This window comes from Ipomoea triloba, chromosome 4, assembly GCF_003576645.1.
Source record: "Ipomoea triloba cultivar NCNSP0323 chromosome 4, ASM357664v1".
Lineage (NCBI taxonomy): Eukaryota > Viridiplantae > Streptophyta > Magnoliopsida > Solanales > Convolvulaceae > Ipomoea > Ipomoea triloba.
This window is the reverse complement of record NC_044919.1, coordinates 8,294,840-8,316,051: the sequence shown is the minus strand read 5'-3', so window position 1 is coordinate 8,316,051 and position 21,212 is coordinate 8,294,840. Positions and strand designations below refer to the sequence as shown.

Genomic DNA, 21,212 nt, shown 5'->3' with positions numbered 1-21,212 from the left:
AAAAAAAAAAAAAAAAAAAAAAAAAAAAAAAAAAAAAAAAAAAAGGAGTAATTCACATCAAAACTTTTCTTTTTTTTTTTTTTTGAGTACACTTCAAAACTTAAATGTGTCAATGTGAACAAGAAACAAAAATATACCAAAACTAGTAAACCCTCAATCCTTGTTAAACAAGTTGAATCCCATATCGTGGTTGCTATCTTCCTTTGGCTCTTCCTTCTTTTCCTCAGCAGCCGGAGCAATAGCGATAGGGGCAGCATTAGCTGCCTTATCAGTGTAGCAATTTTCATCGTATTTTAAATTAGCGTGACCGTCATCTCAATTTCCGATCAATTTCGTGAAGTATTATAATTTCGATCACTCTTTGAAATACCCATATATTTATTTGTAACCACCACTAGTCTATTTTTTTTCTTTTCGTTTTTTATCTTCTTAGAGCAGAAGAGAGGAAAATGTAGAGATGATGGTTTTTGCCATTATTTTAGTTTATTTTTTATAACTACTAAGAGCATTCACATCTTTGCATATTATTTGGTTTTTTCATAACAAATAACTTGGGATGGAGTTCTTATTAGTGTGGGAGGCATTTTTTTTTCAAGTTTCATACTTCTGCAAATGAGTGGATATTGCAGGTTTTGTTTGCAGAGAAATTTGCAGACTAATTACGCAGGTGCGCGAACGCCTAGCTGGGCGCGTAAGTCCCATATATATTTTTTTTTACTTTTCCTGACAACCCCACTTTCTCTTTTTATTTCCCCCTTTTTTTTTTTCTTGTTTTGCTTCTTCCCACCTCCTACCTCTCTCCTACATGAACACAATAAACCACCATGGGGGAGCAACAGATAAGGATGCTCTAAGGGTATAAAAGATTAGAAGATACAGAAGGTATGGAAGATTTCTTAAACAAAGATGAATGAATGAATTTGTTGAAGTAAAAGAAATGTCTTGTAGTTAGGGATGACAATGAGTCGGGTGCAGGTCGGGGAGGGCTACATCCATCACCCGACCCACGTTATATTTTCTCCACCCACCCCACCCCCAACCCGCATCGGGTGGACTTTTTCTAAACCCACCCCCATTCCACTAGATGCGGGTGCCCAGTACGGGTACTCACCACTTATCATCTTATTAATTTTTGAAAGAAAATTAATATTTAAATTACTTACACATAATAAAATAAAAAAATTCATTAGTTCTACTAAAAAATAAAAATAATAATATCCAAATATAATAACTAAATTGTTAATTTTTAAAAATAAACTTAGTAGTTTAAATATAAAAATAATAAAAAATTATAGAAACTTTTATAATAAATTACATACTAGTACTTATTTTACTATTATATATATACATACACATACATGATGGGTCGGGTGGGGTTCTAGGCGGGTTTTTGTACATAGAACCTGAATCCAACCGATTCACCGCGGGTTTACTTTTTTAAGACCCACTCCTGATCCACCACTCACTATCACCCAAAAAAAACTCGATCCATACGGGGTAGATTCGGATGAATATCCATGAGACGGATTAAAATTGCCGACCTTACTTTTAGTTATAAAGAAAGATGAAAGAAATCTACTGTAGCAAAATTGTATGTGAGTTTAACTTTTTTTATTTTCTTAAAATTCGTGCTAAAAGCAAATCAGAAGGGTCCTTTTAAATTATTTTGGGGCAGAGGAAGTATAAATTACAAGGCTGCCGATGCAGGGGCATTTAAGTTTTCCTTTTAAATTATTTCGGGCCCCACATTTAAAGTTGTCCTCGCTTTAATTGATTAGGTCAATAAAAGTAGTTGTATCCGTTCGGAAAATGCATGTGAACAAATGATGGTCGCCAAAAAAAAAAAAAAATTAAAATAAAATAAGAGTCAAATAGGTCACTGAACTACACACCAAAATGCAATTAAGTCATCGAACTAAAAAATAATGTAATTGGGTCCCTAAACTACACAAAATCATGCAATTTGATCCAAAATGACTTCTTTTACCTGCTTTGTAGTTACTAATTTTAAAAATAATATTTTAAAATAATTTTAAATAAAATAATTAATTAAAATTAAAAAAAAACACTTCCTCGTCTCCGGCCGGAAGTGTGTGTGTGTTTTTTTTTTAAATTTTAATTTTATTTAAAATTATTTTAAAATATTATTTTTAAAATTGATAACCGGCAAAGCAAGTAAAACAAGCCATTTTGGATCAAATTGCATGATTTTGTGTAATTCAAGAACTTAATTGCATTGTTTTTTAGTTTGATGGCCTAATTGCATTGTGGTACGTAGTTCAGTGACCTATTTGACCCTTACCTCCAAAAAAAATTGGTGTAGTACAACAAAAAGCAAGTTCCGCGAAATCACCAGTCACCGATAGTTTCCAAGTCCTCCGTCCCCTTGCAGCCACATGGTTCAAACTCGTTTACGTGTACACCACTTCATTTTATCGTCTGAGAGAGAAAAAATCAACTGTCTTCACCAAAAACGTGTACACCACGCATCGTGATTCACGAAAAACGTCCATTTCTTATACTATTGATACTTGTACTCGTTTGTTGTATTTTAATAAAAAGAATAAACAAATTTAAAAATTCGAGAAACTTAAGTAGGATTTGTATTTTTTTACTAAAAGATTAAAAATTCAAGTCTCATATGATTTTTTTTTTTTTCAAATTTTAGAAGTTGTTAAGGCAGGCCTCAACCCACCAGTAAGTTGTTAGGTGAGATCTCTAAAAAAAATAAATTTATTACTTAATTTACCACATAGGATGCCAAATTTGTTGTTTAAGCAAACTTGTTAACGGCAGCAAAGGTGCCGTGTAGTACTTTTTTTAAAATTTTTTATAAAGTTTAGAGTTAATGTTTAAATTGATATGATATTAGAGTCTACTTTTAAAAATTAATTGGATTTGTAGGGTTGTAATGTAAATAGTAAATGAAGTGCAAATTGGGTGATTTAATGTAAAATCACATTTGAAAATGAGAAAGTATTGTATGGATAATAATAATTAATAACCTTAATATTGTCTTCTCTTTTTTTTTTTCAATTTTTTTAACATTTCAGTCAATTCCCCTCTTAATCGTCATGACCCTAGTGAGCATGCCGGTCAAAACATTGTGTATGCCCGGAGCAAAATTTAGAAAGGGTCCCTATATTAAAAAAAATAAATTAAAATTTAATAATACTAAAAAATTAATATAAAATAATATGAAATAAGATTAAAAAAATTTCGACAACTTTTCAAATACAAAAATAATCCTGACCATATTTTAAATACAATTTTTTGAATAGATGGTTGATCAAAATTGAGAAAAATATATTTTTGAAGAAGACAAATATACATAAACCATTAAGATGAGATGTAATTAAGAAATTTATAATTCTAAATTATTTAATTTGGTGTTGATTCCCGGCTTCCTGCCGTCCCACCGGTTAGGCTTCCATTTATTCTTAATTTTTTATTTTCTATTATACTTATAACACGATTTCTTTTATATATATATAATTGCGCTCAAATGAGAACGGTGCGCCCAGGAGAGAACTGAGAACGCTTCGCAGCGCCACGTGTCCAGATGTAATTGCACCTAAGATTATAACTAGATGCACTTAGGTGCATGAATATTAACAATGTAAATTACTTGCACTTGCAAGTGAAAATATGTGCAAAAGTGCATGTAAAATATATTACATGTGCAAGTAAAATGTACATTGAGCATCAATACTAAGTGCACCTAACGTTATAACTAGTTGCACATAACGGTATAATTACTTGCAACTAGGTGCGCGAATGTTAACAAGGTATATTATTTGCACTTCTAAGTGAAAATATGTACATTTGTAAGTGATTTCTCTTGCACTTTTTACTAGCAAATGTGCACCAACTACTTGCACTCATAATACTTTTACTTACTTGCACCAAAGTTCGAGTTATTTACGAAAATGTCACCGCATCATTTTTTTTTTTAAATTACATCTTATCTTATTCATTGATTTGGACACGTGGACAGCTGTGAATCATTCTTAGTTCTTTTTTGGGCACCCGTTCTCATTCGAGCGCGCTCCTATATACACATACACACACACACACACACACACACACACACACACGCGCTAATAAACACACACACACACACACACACACACACACACGCGCTAATAAGAGCCAAAGAAAGTTAGGCATATAATGGGTAGAAAAAATGATGGTCAAATTATTAAATCAAATGGATGGTTCAAATTGTTTTGATTTATATTTTTCTTTGAGATTTCCTAATTTATCCTTAATTAAATGATTTTCCGTTAAAGTTTCCATTAAATATTCTCTTTTCTGTTAATATTTCGTTAACTTTTAACTTACCCATTAATTTCTATAAGTAAAGTCTTAGGTTCGAACCCCATTCCAATCAAAGTTGACATAATTGTTGAGCATATACTACGAATATGACAGAGTATGTTATTCAAAGTAAAGGGCCCCACTCTATTACTATTATTAAATTAAATAAATTAGTAGTTATAACAACTAAAATTTATATATATATATATATATATATATATATATATATATATATATATATATATATATATATATGCATTTCTTTAATTTATAATTCGATATCTACAATGCCTTTATTTAAAAAAAATATTCATTATCAAAAAATTTAAAAAGACATATAATTTCATCAATTATATTGTCAATATTTTCTACCATGCAAAGATTAATTATCTTCAAGTTTATTAATTAATTATATTCCATTCATTGTTCATTGTTTTCTTTTTACACTATCTTGTAATTAAATATCAAAGTTATACTAAAAATACTGTTATATATTTATTTACTAAGTATTATGTTAATAACATGGAAATTAAAAAAAAACAGTTTGAATTCAACCATATTAACTACTACTTATGAACGATTTGTTGACAAATAAGATATTCAAATAACCCAATAAATTGATTTAAAACTCATTATTAAAAATGTCAATGTAGGGCAATAAAACATTGTGACACACTTGATGCATTAAAAATATGCTAAGACTACAACAATGGTGCAATCAATCTGGCAAACATAGAAAATGAAGAAATTTAAAAATAGCCACCGTTGATTCATCTATTTATCAGGTATGTAAAATAATTATTGTGCATTCATTAAATAAATAAATATATATATATATGTTAATTTTCGGTTACCATTCATTTCATCATAAGCCTAATGTTGGTTACTATTTTTTTTTTAAGTTTATGCATAAGGCGAAAAACAATTTAACTCGAAGGTTAATATCAATTCAATAAACAAACACACACAAATCAAGTACTACATACACTCATTCTTACTAATTCTAAAAATACGATCTTGAAAATTAACAGGTGCAAATTGCATGTGAAAATTATTGATGAAATTAAACATATTGTAACATCAATATTCGAACTATCTGCAGAGTTATTGTTGTTACTATCAAAATACTCCAAATTAGGTATTGAAATTAGAATTTTCAAAAAAAAAGTATTGGAATTAGAGTATTATTTTAATTAAATTAAATTAAATAACTATTTAAAAATTTAAAAATAAAAATATTAAAAAAGAATAAACACACAAAAACAGAACAACCCCTCGCCGGGAGTGATTGTTCTAATTTAGTTTAAATTGTTTTATTTAATTTAATTTAGTTTTCCCCTTTCAGCCCAAACTTCTTCATCTTCATAGCATCCTTCTTCATCATCAAAACACACTAAACTTTGGTCGCCGGAAACGAGAAGGAGACCGGCCGAGAGACTCGTTCGCCGAAAATAAAACGGAGCCGCCGGAGGGGCTATCTGATTTCTGCGCAGAAATCAGAGATCTTGTTTGGTTTTCGGCGCAGAAACTAAATCTCTGGTTTCCGCTGGAAACTAATGAAGTTTCCATTTTTTTAAAATAAATTTTTAAGATTTGGGAATGATTAAAATTTGCATAGAAAATCTTATCAAAATGAATGAAAATATAAATATAGTTATATTTAAACAAATTAGTTAAAATAGTTAATTATACTATTCGGTTCATTTTCCAGAAAATAAACCAAACAAACAAAGACAGTTTTATGTTCTGCAGCCAAACACAAGAAAATAAAATGTTTTATGAAAAAATGACTCATTTTCTAGAAATCATTTTTATGCTTTTCAAACACACCCTAAACTAAAGTAGAAGACGGAGGGAGCTTTCTATTGGGAGGGAGGGAGGGTTTTCCTCTTGAAGCCTAATTTTATTTATTTTTTTATTTTTTTTGAAAAACAAATTACTATATTAATTCAAATTTGAGGATAATGCATTTGTATGAGTTTAGCCTTGAGGGAGTCTTTGGTTGGACGTAACACATTTTTTATGGAAAAATTTTTCTTAAAAGTGGAGGAAAATAGTATTTTATGTTGTTTGGTTGGATAGAAAACATTTTCTATCGAAAAAAGATTCTTTTTTCTAATTTATCTTAAATGATGAAAACTTTTTTATATCTCATCCTAAGTATTTTGTTTTCCATAAAAAAATATTACGATAATTTTGCCTTCATCATACTTTATTAATTATTATTATTATTATTATTATTATTATTATTATTATTATTATTATTATTATTGTATAGGGTTATATTTATCATTATACTCATTATTTTTTACGGTTTCAAATCTAACCAAAAAAATAAAATTTATATTTTCACTAACTTTTTTCTATAAGTCAAATAATTGAATCTATTTTTTTTAAAAATAATTATTTTTTTTTAAATATTTTTCAACAAACTAAAAGTGATATGAAAGAAAGACATTTGAGAGGGGGCATTTTGGAAAGTGGAATACGCAGCATAGACTCCTTTTTGTTTTATAGTGACACGGGGTTATGAGAGCATCTCAATAATTTTGGTTGTTTTGAATTTTTATAGGCCATTGGGTGAATGAGATGCCAAGGAGAGAGAAGGGCGGCCTACAGCTAAAGTTGTCCTCGCATTAATTAATTGGGTGAATAAAAGTAGTCGTACCCGTTCTGAAAATGTCAAGAAAGAAAGAGCATCTACATATGTGCATCTTTAATGCATATTGGAATAGTAAATGTTTATGTGGAAGAGAGGTGGAAGTGAGAGAAATGGAGAGAGAAAATATGAGATTGTTCTGCAAAGGCTATATTTTGGAACAGTATTATTGTCCTTTCGGATTCCAATAACACACACAACGCCTCGCGTCAGGCGCACATTAATGCGCCTAGCGGGCGCGTGCACTGCACACGCCCGCTGGCGCGTCAGGCGCGCCGCAACTTCAGCTTTTTTTTTTTTCTAAATATAATTTGTTTTTTTTTTCTTCCACCTCACATTTTCTTTCCTAATCACACTCACAAAAACTCATCAATTACCGCGAAAAAACTCCATTGATAAGGATGCTCTAAGAAGCAAAAAGAAAGAAAAAAAAGTCTAATAACGAAAAAAAAAAAAGTAGAACATTCACCAACGAACGCGTGCACTGGCGCGTTCCCAAGCGTAACGTGTAAGGATTCAGTTTAGTTTTGCTTTTTCTTTCAGACGTGGGTCCCCCAAAACATCTAAACTTGTAGGATTAAAAATTACGTCAAAAATCTATTCCCATATATCTCCATTTGTGAGTTTTTTAGAATTTTTAACAATAAGAATTTAAATGAGTTTTTAAACAAATGTGAAGATAATGTTTTGAGGGTATTTTTCTCCTGTAAGAGAGAAAATTTTGCAGGCTCCAATGGAGCCCACTGCATAGCAAACTAACTGCGCCTCTCACTTTCATGAGGCGCAGATTCACGCCTAGAGTACGTGCTTGTCTGGGCGCGTAAATACATTTTTTTCTTTCTATTTTTTAATTTTCTTTTTCTTTTTTTTCTATTTTTTCTCTACTCCTATTTTGTCTTTCCTAATCACACTTATAAAAAACTCATCAAAAATCACACTAAAATCTCAACTATTGAGAAAGATCTAAATAAAAATTCACCCTTAATTTTTTGGTTTCCAAAAACTCTATAAAATCTACAAATGTGAATGCTTTAAAGAAAATTAGGATGATCATGACCCTAGCATTCAGCTATTCTATGCGCATGACCCACATACTTTCAAATACATTCTTAACTTTCAAATATCATGTCCCATAGAAAGAAAAAAAAATTAGAAAATACTGCATAAACTCCTAAATTGTACTCCTTACTTATACTCTCTTACACAAAAATTTAATGTTGACATTTTGTTTGGGATTCATAGGAATAAAATAACCTATTGTATCTTGATATGATAATTGCTGATTAGTTATTTTTATTTTGTGAGTCTCAATATAAATGTTAATATCAAAATTTTATAAGATAGAGTAAAAGTTAAGGATGTATTTAAAAGTATGAAGTAGTATTTTATAAATAAAAAAAAAGAAAAAGAGAAGAAAATTGACACATATTAATACGTAGTATATTATTGCAAATTTGCAAGTGGGGGCATCACTAATTCACTATCCATCGTGTCCGTAGATAGCACCTTCCTTGGAGATATCTTTTCTTCAAAGACACCACTAAAATAATGTCGTCATTCTGGGGATGAGGTGACAATATTCGTGATTTACGGACCATACAAAATTAAAAATTCCAGATGGCATTAAATGTTTGATGTACGCCTTTGTCTTTGCATTCAAGGAGTCAAGTCAATCCTGGCAGCATCATGGCCTTTGGATATAGGAATCCATATTAAAATGATGATAAAGGATTGGACCAATATTTTTTTTTTCCTGTCTAATTTTATTGGTTCTTTACACACACACACACACACACACACACACACACACACACACACACACACACAATTTGGTACATATTCATTATGCTATTAGAAAAACAATTTAAAACAAAACTGATATTAAATATATATTTATTAATTAAAAATTAAATTACATAAAATATAAGTTCAAAATTTTATTTTATTATGGAATAAAATTATTATTTGTATTAAAATTATATTTTTAATTTATGAGTATATAAATTATTTTAGTGTATAAATAAAATGTGCTATAAAATTTAATATAAATGAATTGAAGTTGAAATAAGTTTGTTATAACATTCAACAATTAACCAAAAATATTTCTACATATACTCTTACATCTTATAATAAGAGCTAATAATGTTAGATTCCTAGCTAAAACTAAAAAAATGTTGGTGTAATAATCTGTTATAACATATTGTACTTTGTGTTCTTCTTATTGTGCAACCTCCAATTAAATTTCTAATATATCCTAATCCTTTATAATTTTACCAAATTCTTTCCGTTAAATATAACGGAAGTTTAACATTAAATTCTTTAGACAATTTGTTTCTTTATTGCAGTTTTCAAACAAATTGACAATATTCTATAATACAATTCTGTATAGATTCCTAACTTAAAATTAGAATATTGAAGTCTTAATAGAATTCTATAATACAATTTTGTATAGATTCTTAACTAAACCATTATTCTACCCAAAATAGCAGTATATAAACCCCCCTTCTCACTAGTATTCACCCAAAGACCAAAACTAAACCTAACATATTCTGCAGCACATTATCTACTTGACATTCTATAGGTATAATTGTCAAAATATTATCATGCTACTTCTATTATTTGTATTTGTACTCATAATGATTACAAATTTTTTTAAAATCAATGATGGTATACTCATTAGTTAGTGTAACTTCAATATCGTTATGTAAATATATCTATTGTATAATCTGTTCATTTATACTTGTATCATTGTATGTAATGTTGTGGTTCTCATTATATTCCTCTATAATCTACATATTTTAGTTACTCCTTACTCCCTAATCTATGATTTTTGAATTTATGTTGTGGTTCCCATTATATTATTATGACCATATTTCCAATGGCACAAAATATTAGTCATGTCAAATTGATATTGACACACAAATTGTAGAATGAAGTTCTAAAGTTTGTGTCATTAAAAGAGAAATGAACCATAAAAGTCTATTGGAACGCTTGGGAAAAAGTATATGTTCATCGTCCTTGAGAATGAAACTGTAAGTAAATAATAAATAAATTCTCCCATCATCATCATCATCGTCATTTTATTTTTATCATTACTAGTTGCAGGGTCAGCAACTAAGAATTCTACATATCAATAACATCTTACAAGATGAAGAATATATAATACAATCGATGTCTCAATCTTATACACAACAAGGTAAAAACATGGCATCATATACCATAACATCATTGCACGAATCATTCTCATTCGTTACTTCCAGTAAACAAGATGCAATAAAGACACAACCAATAAAAAAGGAAACTCAACTTCACACAGTCAGCAAAAAGGAAACTCAACTTCACTAAAGATGGAGAAGATGAAGATAATTTTGAGCCTCAGCAAATGAACACCAAGAAAAATTAATTTACTCTGCTCAAATTAGTACCATTTATCCAATTATTTTCTTCCATTGGTTGATCATGATAGATAGTCATCTATAGTTATTCGTTTATTTGTTTCTACTTACTTTAGTTGTAATTTAGCTATTTACAATTTCGTTATGTTTTATTAAAATATATAAGCATCGAGACTATTTATTTGATTTTTATTAATTGAACATATTTTCTCTCTCATTATTATATGACTACTTTAACCAATTAAGGAACACTACCTAATTTAAAACTACGCATTGGACATTGGTTTAATCACGCAACGCGCGTGTAATAACTAGTAATACTTATACTAGCAAATGTAATACTAAATCAGGAATAAAATATTTGTTACTTATAAGGGAAATCATAAATTAAAGAAATGCATATTTATTATTATTATTATTATTATTATTATTATTGTAGCTACTAATTTATTTAATTTAATAAGAGTAATACAGTATTTACTTTTCAATAATATACTCTAACATATTTATTTGATCAAGTAATTTGATGGACATTTTTTAGTTTCCGTTATAGGCATAAATTTAATTTATTGGCTCTTATTAGTATATTAGTTTTTCTTATGCGCATGTGCAAAAATAGGTGTCCAATATTAGTATTTTATATTCAAATTTTAAATTTATTTAAATTTAAATATAGTAAATAATAATAATAATAATAATAATGTAAAATATTTTTATAAATTGGATAGATATTTATATTTTAAAAAATAACTAACATATAACTCTAATATTTAATGATGTGTATATATTATTATTATTATTGGAGAAGATAAGAAAATATATGGTGGATTCATGTGCATAGTAACAATAGTGGAAAAGATAACGGAAGTTATAATGGTAGGGGTATATTTGTCCAAAATATTATGTAGTACAACTTTTATAGCATAATGTACAACTATTATGTAGTTAACGGAATATTATTTCGTTACTAAGGTTTATAGCAACGGAATGTGGTGTTATGTAAGGGAAGAAAATAATATAATATGAACCACTTATTTGATCAAATAATTTGACGGACATTTTTTAGTTTCCTATAGTTCCGGTTATATGCCTAACTTTATTAGCTATTATATATATATATATATATATATATATATATATATATATATATTTGCTCAAATGTGGTTATGCCTTCCCGTGCGGTCGGTGCGGTATACACCACTAGAGTTAAAGAAAATGCACAAAAAACACCAAAAAATACCTTCATGTGATGGACGACCAACCGTCGAAGCTTGAGCGTACAAGGCAGCAGGCGGCGAAGTAGCCATAGCAAACGACACACCATCATCCTGGAAGACGTACTAGTGCGCATTCAACAAGTCTGCGACTTGAGGAATCGTGAGCGGTGTGGTAAGGGAGGACACCAAGGCACAGTACTCCGGTCGAAGCCCTCTGAAGATGTGCATATTTTGTTTATCAAGGCTAACTGGCCGACCGACTTGTGTTAACTGCTCGACGAGAACCTAGGCATGGCCTAAATAGTCAACCGGCGACGATTTCCCCTAGCAAAGACCCTGAAGCTGCGACAATAGACTGAGGGTACGGGCACTGTGAAGTGGCACCTAAGGCGAGCTCAATAGCACGCCAAATGGACCTGGAGGCCTCATGACCAATTGCTAAATAAAAACCTCTCCCACCATGGAAGAGATTAACTTGCTCAGAATGGATTGGTCCCGCTAAATCCATTGAGCGTACGCAGCATTTGAAACTAGAGATGCATACGAAGTCGACGCAACGAACTCTTGAGGGCATGGGTGAGTGTCATCGATGAATCCATACAAATTCTTGCTGCGCAGAAACGAAACCAATTGCGCATTCCAGAACAAAAAATTTGTTGAAGTGAGCTTGATAGCAACAAAGTGATGAGCTTGGTGCAGCATATTCAGAGCGGGCAATGGATGAGTAGAAGAGATCTCAGTCACCGTACGACTCGACAAATCGATTTGATCAACATTAGCGCCAGTAGAAGCCATATGAGTGTTTCAGGAACGAACCAAATTGATACCAGATAAGTGTTTCAGGAACAATATGGGTATATTCAATAATCACGTATACAATACACAAGGATTACAAAGAAGATAAATAATACACAAAGAGAGTCCTATTACAAACACAATAGACCAAGTAGAGTCCCAAAGTAAATACCACATACCACACTAATAACCAGTGACTAATTAGTAAAGACCAAGTATAGACCAAGTAGAGTCCTAGATTAAGTGTTTTGTAAATCGCTTATCGCATATTTGCATTAGTTCATTACGGCAATAATCTAAATTTTAAAAAGTTAATAAGAGTAACGTTTTTGTTTAGCTAATCGACCTTAATATGTGAGATGGGTAAGATCTTTGATTAATGGATCGGATCTTAGATTTCATTAATCAAAGATTCGACCCGTCTCACGAAATGAGACGTGTGAGACGGTCTTACACAAGTTTTTGCCAATCAACTATCAGCTAACTTAAGCAATTATTGCCAATGACCTTGTGTTCTAGGGGCATTCGGTGTCCCAGTTTATATTCCCACATGGATGATGGGAGTGGGTTTGAGGGATGATGGGGGTGGGTTCGAGCCTTAGTGGAGGCAACTTTGACTCTTTGTGCTTCAGTAGGTTGAGAAAGTAACTATGAACCGATACTACATTGTAACAGAGTCAGTAGTACTCAAAAAAAAAAAAAAACTTAAGCAATTATCAACAATTTGCCAAACACCCCTAAACTAATTAAATCTAATCAAATATTAATTCGATCTTGTATATCAATTAATATAATACATAGTAATAAATTAAGAGTTAATTTATTTTTTGTCATAGATTTATAGGTACCAGTCACTTTTAGTCATTTCTTTTCAAAACATCTCATTTGGTCTTAGTATTATTATGAAATGATTATTTTATGTCATCTGTCAATAAAATTGTTTAAACGATGTTAAGTGCAAAGACATTTTGGTCTATTCAACCTTGAGTGTTAAGTTCTTTTTCATTTTTGGTTCTAAATTTATATTTGTCATTCCACTTTTAATCTTTTTTTTTCCCAAAATATCTTCATTAATCATAGCATTATTGTGGCATAATTGTTTTTGGTCATACTTCAACAAATATATTTAAATAAATAACATTGGTACTAAAATATGCTGGTTGATATTTCTGTACCAGTGTCGGCTACACAATTTTCTTGTGGGGACGATTGTCCACAAGATTTTCCAAATGTGCATAATTTTATTGGTGGACCATGATTTCATTGACTTGCCAACCAACTTGCCAACTTCTTTCTGTTGTTTAGCAACTTGCCAACTTACTCCATTAATGCGAAGACATTTAACTTAGCCTCCCTTTCTGACCAAGTCTTCTACAGTGTGTATCACGAAACTGGTAGAAGAGCAGGCGCGTAAGAAAAAGCCTAACCCAAATTTTGCTTTCTCATTGTTATAGTCTACACAACTATGTAAATTACACTATCAAATAATATATATTTAATATATAAATAATGTGTTTTTAGTATATTAAAAATATATATATTTTTCATAAAATACATTATTTAAGTACTAAAAATATATTATTTTATACACAAAATGACCTACCATTTAGGAGAGTCACTTCGTATCGCTCCACAATAACGTTTTTGTTATTTTCCATACCTTTATAAATGAAAAGAGGAGTTGACTTGGAAACTCATGGAGGACTTGGAAGCCGGTTTATTTCCTCCATGGCTCCCCTTTGGATATTGACAAATTATACCATGGAACTCTATTTTGTATTGTAAATCCTGTCACCCTGATTCAAAAATAATCTTTAAATTTTATATTTGTAGTTGACATATGCTATATCTATAGTTAACAGCTTCTGTACATATAATTATTATGTGTCAGCAATTATCAAATTATTTATTTACATATACAAAAAAATATTAATTATATGTATAAAAATTATTAACTGAATGTACATGAATTTTGTACGGAGTATTAAATTCACACCACAATGTGAACTAGGGTACCTAGTATAACAGTTGTTGCAACTTGCAAAAGCTCACACGTCCTTTCTATTTTCTCCCAGAAGGTGGACCCAACTTGAGTTGATGAACCTTTGGTATAACAGTGGTTGCAACTTGCAAAAACTCATTAATTTCCTTTGGTATTATTAATACACCGCAACTGATATAGATTCTCTTTCCTTTGGTTGAATATAGCAATGAGGCAGAAGCGTTCTCTGGTCTGCTGGTCACTCCTCTCTTCCAACTCCGCTAACTGCTTCAGATCAGAAAAAAAAAACACAATAGAATGCCTCTGCATCTTTGTCAACAAGCCATGCTTTCACCAGTTTCTGCTAAGAAGGAAGCAAGTCTTCAGATCAAGGCCAACTTTTGCAATTAAATTCTTCAGATCAAGGCCAACGTTTGCAACTTGGTAACCAAGTCTTAACCTTTTAAATATTTAGCCTGCCTGCCTGCCTGCATATATAATTCAGATCCAAATTTCATCCTCGCAATCTGGAAGTTCCTACCATAGTTTAACAGTTGCAGCTATTGTTTCACAAGGAAAATCAAAATTATACCAGAACTATTTTAAAACATATGTATATGATTATGGTGGTGGTGATGGTGATGGTGGTGGTGTGATAGTGATGACGGTGGTGGTGGTGATAATGGTGGTGGTGGATGTTGTGGTTGTGGTTGTGAGTGGTGGTGATGGTAGTTGTGGTTGTGGTTGTGATGGCGTGGTGGTAGTGGGGTGGTGGTGATGGCGGTGGGGTGGTGGTGGTGGTTGTAGTGGTGGTGATGGTGGTGGGTGGNTGGTGGTGGTGGTGGTGGTGATGGTGATGGTGTGATGGTGGTGGGGTGATGGTGGTGATGGTGATGGTGTGATGGTGGTGGGGTGATGGTAGTGGCTGTAGTGGTGGTAGTGGTGGTGGGGTGGTGGTGTGATGGTGTGGTAGTGTTGGCGTCGGTGGTGGTGATGATGATGGTAGTTAGGTGATGGTGGTGTGGTGTTTGTGTAAAAATTGAAAAATGACTTTTCAAAAAAGAGGGGAGTTCATTTTTCAAGAGAATGATGTTATTTTTTTTTAGGAAAGAGTTAGTAGTATTCAAAAAATTTATTTTTTGATTTTCAAATACACCATTAATTTAAATTAGATATACTTTTTTTTTTTTTAATACTACTAACTCTATTACAATGCAGTATCTGTTTATAACTACTTTCTCAACCTATTGAAGCACAGGAAGGGTTTGATGCCACTGGACCACAAGGTCCTTGGCAGATATACTTATTATTTAGTTGACAACTTTTTTAAATACATGAATAAGATTTGATTATCTCTATAATTAAAAAAAAATTTTATTACCTAATTTAAATCAGGTATCATTCCATTAATACAATCTTATTTTTTTTTAATGTATCATTCCATTAATACAATCAAATTCTTACACCAAAATTTATTTTTTACACCAAAATTCTATTCATTAGATTAGTATAATTTGTATTCTAATTCTGTAATTGTTGTCACTCTGTTTCTTTTTAATACATAATATTTTACTGTTAACATAATATATTCATTAAAGCTTGTTCATATTACAGAAAATACTACGGAGTACAACATTTTATTGCACCAGAGTAAACTGGTAAACGAATTCTTCATCTAGTTTCATCTATTATTCCACAAGCAACCTGTTGGATTGTACACAGCAGTGGTAACAAGAAGAGAACAAAATGAAGTACAGAACGAATGAATGAGAAGCTATCCCAGCATGAACAGAAAATGATTGTTCCAAATTTACATCTGTAGAGAATGAATGCATAACGAATACTATCTGAACCATTAACTCCAAGGACAGGAAGCAAAGCAAATAGTACAACAGCATGTCAATAATTTCTTGAACCTCATCTGCAGGTGAATTCTTTCCACACTGATGAAAGTGGACCAGTTATATAACCAGGATCAAGCTTGGCTATAGCAGAAAGGCCAGTGTCAGGACGAGACTTGCACTCTGGATGATCTGTTTGGTTATAAGGATTTAACAACCTGCACTTAGGCCAACAATTCACAGAAGGAAGTTTGGTGGTGTCGAGCCAAACCAAATCGGCAAGATTGAAATCGAGAGGCGAATACAGACAGTCCAGTATTGACCAAGCTCTGAGTTGAATTGGGATGATGATTCTGAACAACTTCGAGCCTCCGATCTTTTCTCCTCCGATCTCCAGTACAGATTTCTGATCAGCTACAATTCCTCCCTCCTTATAAGCAGAGGCGCAACGATATCACAGAGGTTAGCAAACTCGCCTGTCAAGTGACGCCAACCTTTCTTCGGCCAATCCGAGGCCTCTTTGCAGTTGAAATTAAGGCAAACGTTCTACAGCTGCGTCAAGATGATGACATCAAAATTCTGCAGGCAGCTAACCATGGTCGATACAGCTAAGGCGAGCTCTTTTCGCTCGAGTTTTTAGCGGATCTGCTCCGGGTGAAAATTGTAAACAGAGAACTGATGAGCACTTTGCTCAAACTCTGAATAGGAATAGCTGGCGATCTCCCAACGCAAACTGAATCAAACAGGGAATTGACGAGCACTGCGCTCGATCTCTTCACGGACATGCTCCATGATGTACGATTAACAAGCACTTTGTTGAACACTTCGCGGATTTGCTCCACGAGCTTCTACTCGCGGGGGAGGGGAAGAATCTGAGCCATCGCTGATGATTGACTGATTGAACCGCTCCAACCGATGGATTGAAGTAGCGGAATACCTTTAGCTTTGTTACTCCTCTGGGGAGTAAGGATCCTCTAGGGATTCGGGATGTACAGGAGAAAATGCAGTTACAATAAACTAAAGGGAGAAAAGACACTAATACCCTTCTCACTTGTCAGCTTCGTTCTGCTAGCATGTTCATATCTTCCTCCAACACAGCCTATGAATTCAAAAATCAACTATGCCAGGAGGTATGCAGATTCTTTTATCAGTTAGCTTCCATACTTGTTAACTTATATGATTAACATGAATAGTATAATACGTGCTATTTTATATCTAATAATTACCGCAAATGAAAATAATGAAATTTAAATATGCATATATTCAATGAAAAGTGAGGTAATTCAACATCAAATACATACTATCCCAAAGCAGACACCAAATTGTGTAAATAGTGATGAACGTACTAGAAATTAAAGGAGTTTGCGTTGATGATTCATAGAAGCTAGAACATTAATTAGACTTTAGGAGCAGATGGACTTTTTCTTTGTGGAGTGCTGATCAATAATCGCCTAGAATGAGTCGCAGATGCACTTTTTCTTGGTGGAGTGCTGATCAATAATCGCCTATAATGAGTCGCAGAAGCTTGCTGGCGCTGGTAATGGCTATCAAAGTTGGGGACATGATATAGACTACACGCATAGATTAGCAGAGCTAGGGTCACGAAGGTTATGACGATACCCATTCTTTTTGTAGAGAGCATTGGCCTTTTGGGGATAGAGGTTGAGATGGAGTTCAGCCCGTTATGGAAATTCCTTTGTCCAACACTGAATACCTGCCATTATAACATACAACTTAGAATTAGATACTGAGAAACTTTAGTGCTAATATTCAGCAGTCATAATTTCTAGTGCAGGCACATAGGTTTGACAATTATGAAAATGAAGCTGATTGCCTGAGTAACTCTCAGTTGGTCACAGGGATGAAGTTTGGAAGAAAGACCAGTAATCAAGTCTCAAAGTGAGGAGCTCCTTGTACACAGTAAGTAAATGTCTAGCTTCTAGATGCTTTGTCGAATCGGAGTGTAGGGACCTTGAGGTTAGGGATTCAACCTTTTGGAAGGAAATTATGAATATGAAGCTCATATATATTACCATGCATGTCAAGTTTAAAGAACTTTTTTAAAGCACACACATTTATAAGACTTTAACTAAGATGATAATACACTTAGTTTGGTAATTAATTATAAAGTTACACAGTGGTAGACTTCGCTCAAAAGGCACATTTGAATAGAGTTGTGGCTTTTCCATAAATAAAGAATACTATTGTCTAAAACTTTGCCACATTATGGATTAATTGGTTTGTGAGTGGCAAAATTAGGAATAACTAGCATTTTCCTCTATCATATTATGTTTGCATATATTAATTAATATGATTCATAATTTTATATACTTTATATAGTGATATAAAGTTATAAAACTTATAAGTTTACGTGGACTTGACGACTTAATAATATTATGATTACAAAATACAAATAGTGTTAAGAGCATAAATTAAATCAAATGTAATTATATTACAAGTTAAACTACCCTTGTTCTTCGTGGCAAACAAAAAAGTCTAAAAGTGGGTAGAAGGTGTGGTGAATAGATCTTTTGAACTTTTTGAAAAGCAAATACGGAGTACTATGTACAACACGTTTGGTTCACGGAATGAATTTTGAGGGAATAGGAATGATATTCCATAAGGAATGGAATATGCAAGGAATAGAATAGGAATTGTATTCTATTGTTTGGTTCGTGGAAGGAATAGACTTTAAGAATTATATTACAGTGTTTGGTTAGGTTAAGGAATAAGAATGAAATATGTTTTAAAAGACATAAATACTCTTATAAAATATGAAATAATAATAATAATTAATAATAATAATAATAATAATATTATTATTATTATTATTATGTAATAATAAAATAAAACTTATAATAATATTAATAACAATAAGAAAAAAGGAATAATAATAATAATAATAAGGCAAAAACTCGCGTGAGACCGTCTCACCATGAGACGAGTCGGGTCGGGTCGGGTCAAGATGCAAAAGTAACACTTATATGCACAAATGACATACTTATATGCTTAAATGTAATACTTTTAAGGGAAAATATAATACTTTTACATTTCGATTTAAAAGTATTACATTTTTCCTCAAAAGTATTATATTTGCCTTTATAAGTGAGATGTACTTGTCAACCTTACTTATTATGAAAAATGTATTACTTTTTCTCTTATAAGTAACAAAAATTGTATTTTTGATTAGTGTTATATTTGAGCATATAAGTGTGAGATTTGCACATATAAGTATGACATTTGCATGGTGCTTTGACCTGACCCGACCCATCTCACGAATAAGGATCCGTGAGACGGTCTCACACAAGTGTGACCTAATAATAATAATAATACAAAACAAAATTATATATAAAATAAATTTTTTAAAACACAAATTGGAGTTTTTGATCGTACATTGATAACTTATGAAGAAGAACTCATTTGAGCTTCTCTATATAAGAGAAGCACTGCATCTCTTTTGAAATTAACAAGAAGATGAGAAAGCCTTAAAGAGCCAAAAGCTCATTCATTTAAGGAGCCTTAATTGCAAAACGCTATGGGGTAAAATTGGAAATATCAACATTAGGCTATTTCTGAGAACTCGGGAATAGCCTAATACCTAGGGGACCTAAGAATCTCTATTCCCTTGCAAGGGAAATAGGCCTATTACTGAGAATACTATTTCATTCCAGGCCTATTCCGCGAACCAAACGTGCCATTAGTATCAAGAGGCTTTGCATCAAGGTTCAAGTGATCAATAAAAATAAAGAGTAGGTAATAATGAAATTGATATAATATTTTTTTATAGTGCATGGTTTGAAACTCCATACTCTACCTTTCTACTTAACACAATGGGATTTAACTAGTATGGTATAAGTGACCATTAATCTTTCAAGTCAACTAGGTTACTTATTAAATCCTTTTATGAAAGTCTTTGGAATGACTTTCTTCCCTAAGTTTCACATTCTCTTTCACCTAATATTCAACGTTAAGGCTAGCACCAATCGCATTAAGAGAAAATCTGGACGAAGGATGGTACTCCGTAATCCGTATTAGTCTTTAAAAACTACTGTATAGATCTAGATAATTCTTAAAGCTTTGGGAGAGTTTTACTTACAGCCCATTTGGTTCGTTGGAAAATATTTGAAGGAAATGGAATTCAAATTTCATAAAAAACAAATTACTAGGAAAATAGATTCCATTATTTGGTTGGTAGAAAAGAAATTACTGGGAATATGATTTCTATTGTTTGGTTGGATTTGGAATGGTAAAGAATTATGAATATAAAGACCAATATGCCCTTAACAATTAATAGTGATAATATATTATATTATTATTGACGAGGGTAAAATAGTCTACTTGCTCAAACTTTCTTCCCAAATTCCATGGAAAACAAAATACCACCTTCCAACTAAGATTTTGTTTTCCTTAACTTTTGGGAACTCAAGATTCAATGGAAAACATTTTCCATCCAACCAAACAATGGAAAATCACATTTTCCTCCACTTCATGGAAAATCTTTTCCATGGACACCCCCTTATAGAGTCGGGGAGACAAAATTCAAACAACTTTGAATTTACCCGTTGACGCTCTCTGAGATGGTAGGTGTCCAAAAGTTGTCATATCATCATTATTCGCTACATGCAATTGACCTTTGGATTTCCACTATTACCTTTTTGTGAAAGAAAAGTAGATTTGGTACTTATTTGAACATATCTTGAAGTCAAGAGTAATTGAGAAATGTGTCAAGTAACTTTTTTTTCACAAAACAAGCTTTATTTCTCGTAGCTACACGTGTCAATTATACTGTTGTCTTTAGATCTTGAGTCTACCGTCCTCAAAGGAATTTTCGTATCCCGACTTAGATAATTTTGTTTATTTAAACTAATGGTGGACTCAGTCCTAACAAAACCATCATTGACTTCGTTTGTGAGGAATGCAACGAAAAACACGTGTTCCTAGTTTCTATGAAAGAGCATGGTACATGTGGTTTTTTTTTTGGGGGGGGGGGGGGGCGGGGGGTTT

The 21,212-nt window shown here is 32.0% G+C and overlaps 2 protein-coding genes across 10 annotated transcripts in view; one reads left to right on the top strand and one right to left on the bottom strand.

Moving 5' to 3' along the window:
- The first annotated feature begins 14,474 nt into the window (after positions 1–14,474).
- The window catches only part of LOC116015693 (germin-like protein subfamily 1 member 11), a 14,601-nt gene continuing 7,863 nt past the window's right edge, over positions 14,475–21,212 (top strand). The window contains exons 1-3 of one of the 6 annotated variants that reach the window (XM_031255853.1): positions 14,475–14,494; positions 14,595–14,811; positions 15,982–17,338. The gene's annotated coding sequence lies outside the window, so the exon portion shown is untranslated. Of the gene's footprint in view, positions 14,495–14,538; positions 14,812–15,981; positions 17,339–17,985; positions 18,277–21,212 lie in introns of those variants that run through there. The other 5 variants (XR_004097684.1, XR_004097682.1, XR_004097683.1 and 2 more) reach the window with 5 other exon arrangements.
- LOC116015694 (probable inorganic phosphate transporter 1-7) overlaps positions 17,441–21,212 on the bottom strand; it is a 9,165-nt gene continuing 5,393 nt past the window's right edge. For all 4 annotated transcript variants that reach the window (XM_031255857.1, XM_031255859.1, XM_031255858.1 and 1 more), the window contains one exon: positions 17,441–17,922. In XM_031255857.1, coding sequence (XP_031111717.1) covers positions 17,605–17,922 — 318 coding nt within the window. In that variant the 3' untranslated portion in view covers positions 17,441–17,604. The remainder of the gene's footprint in view (positions 17,923–21,212) is intronic.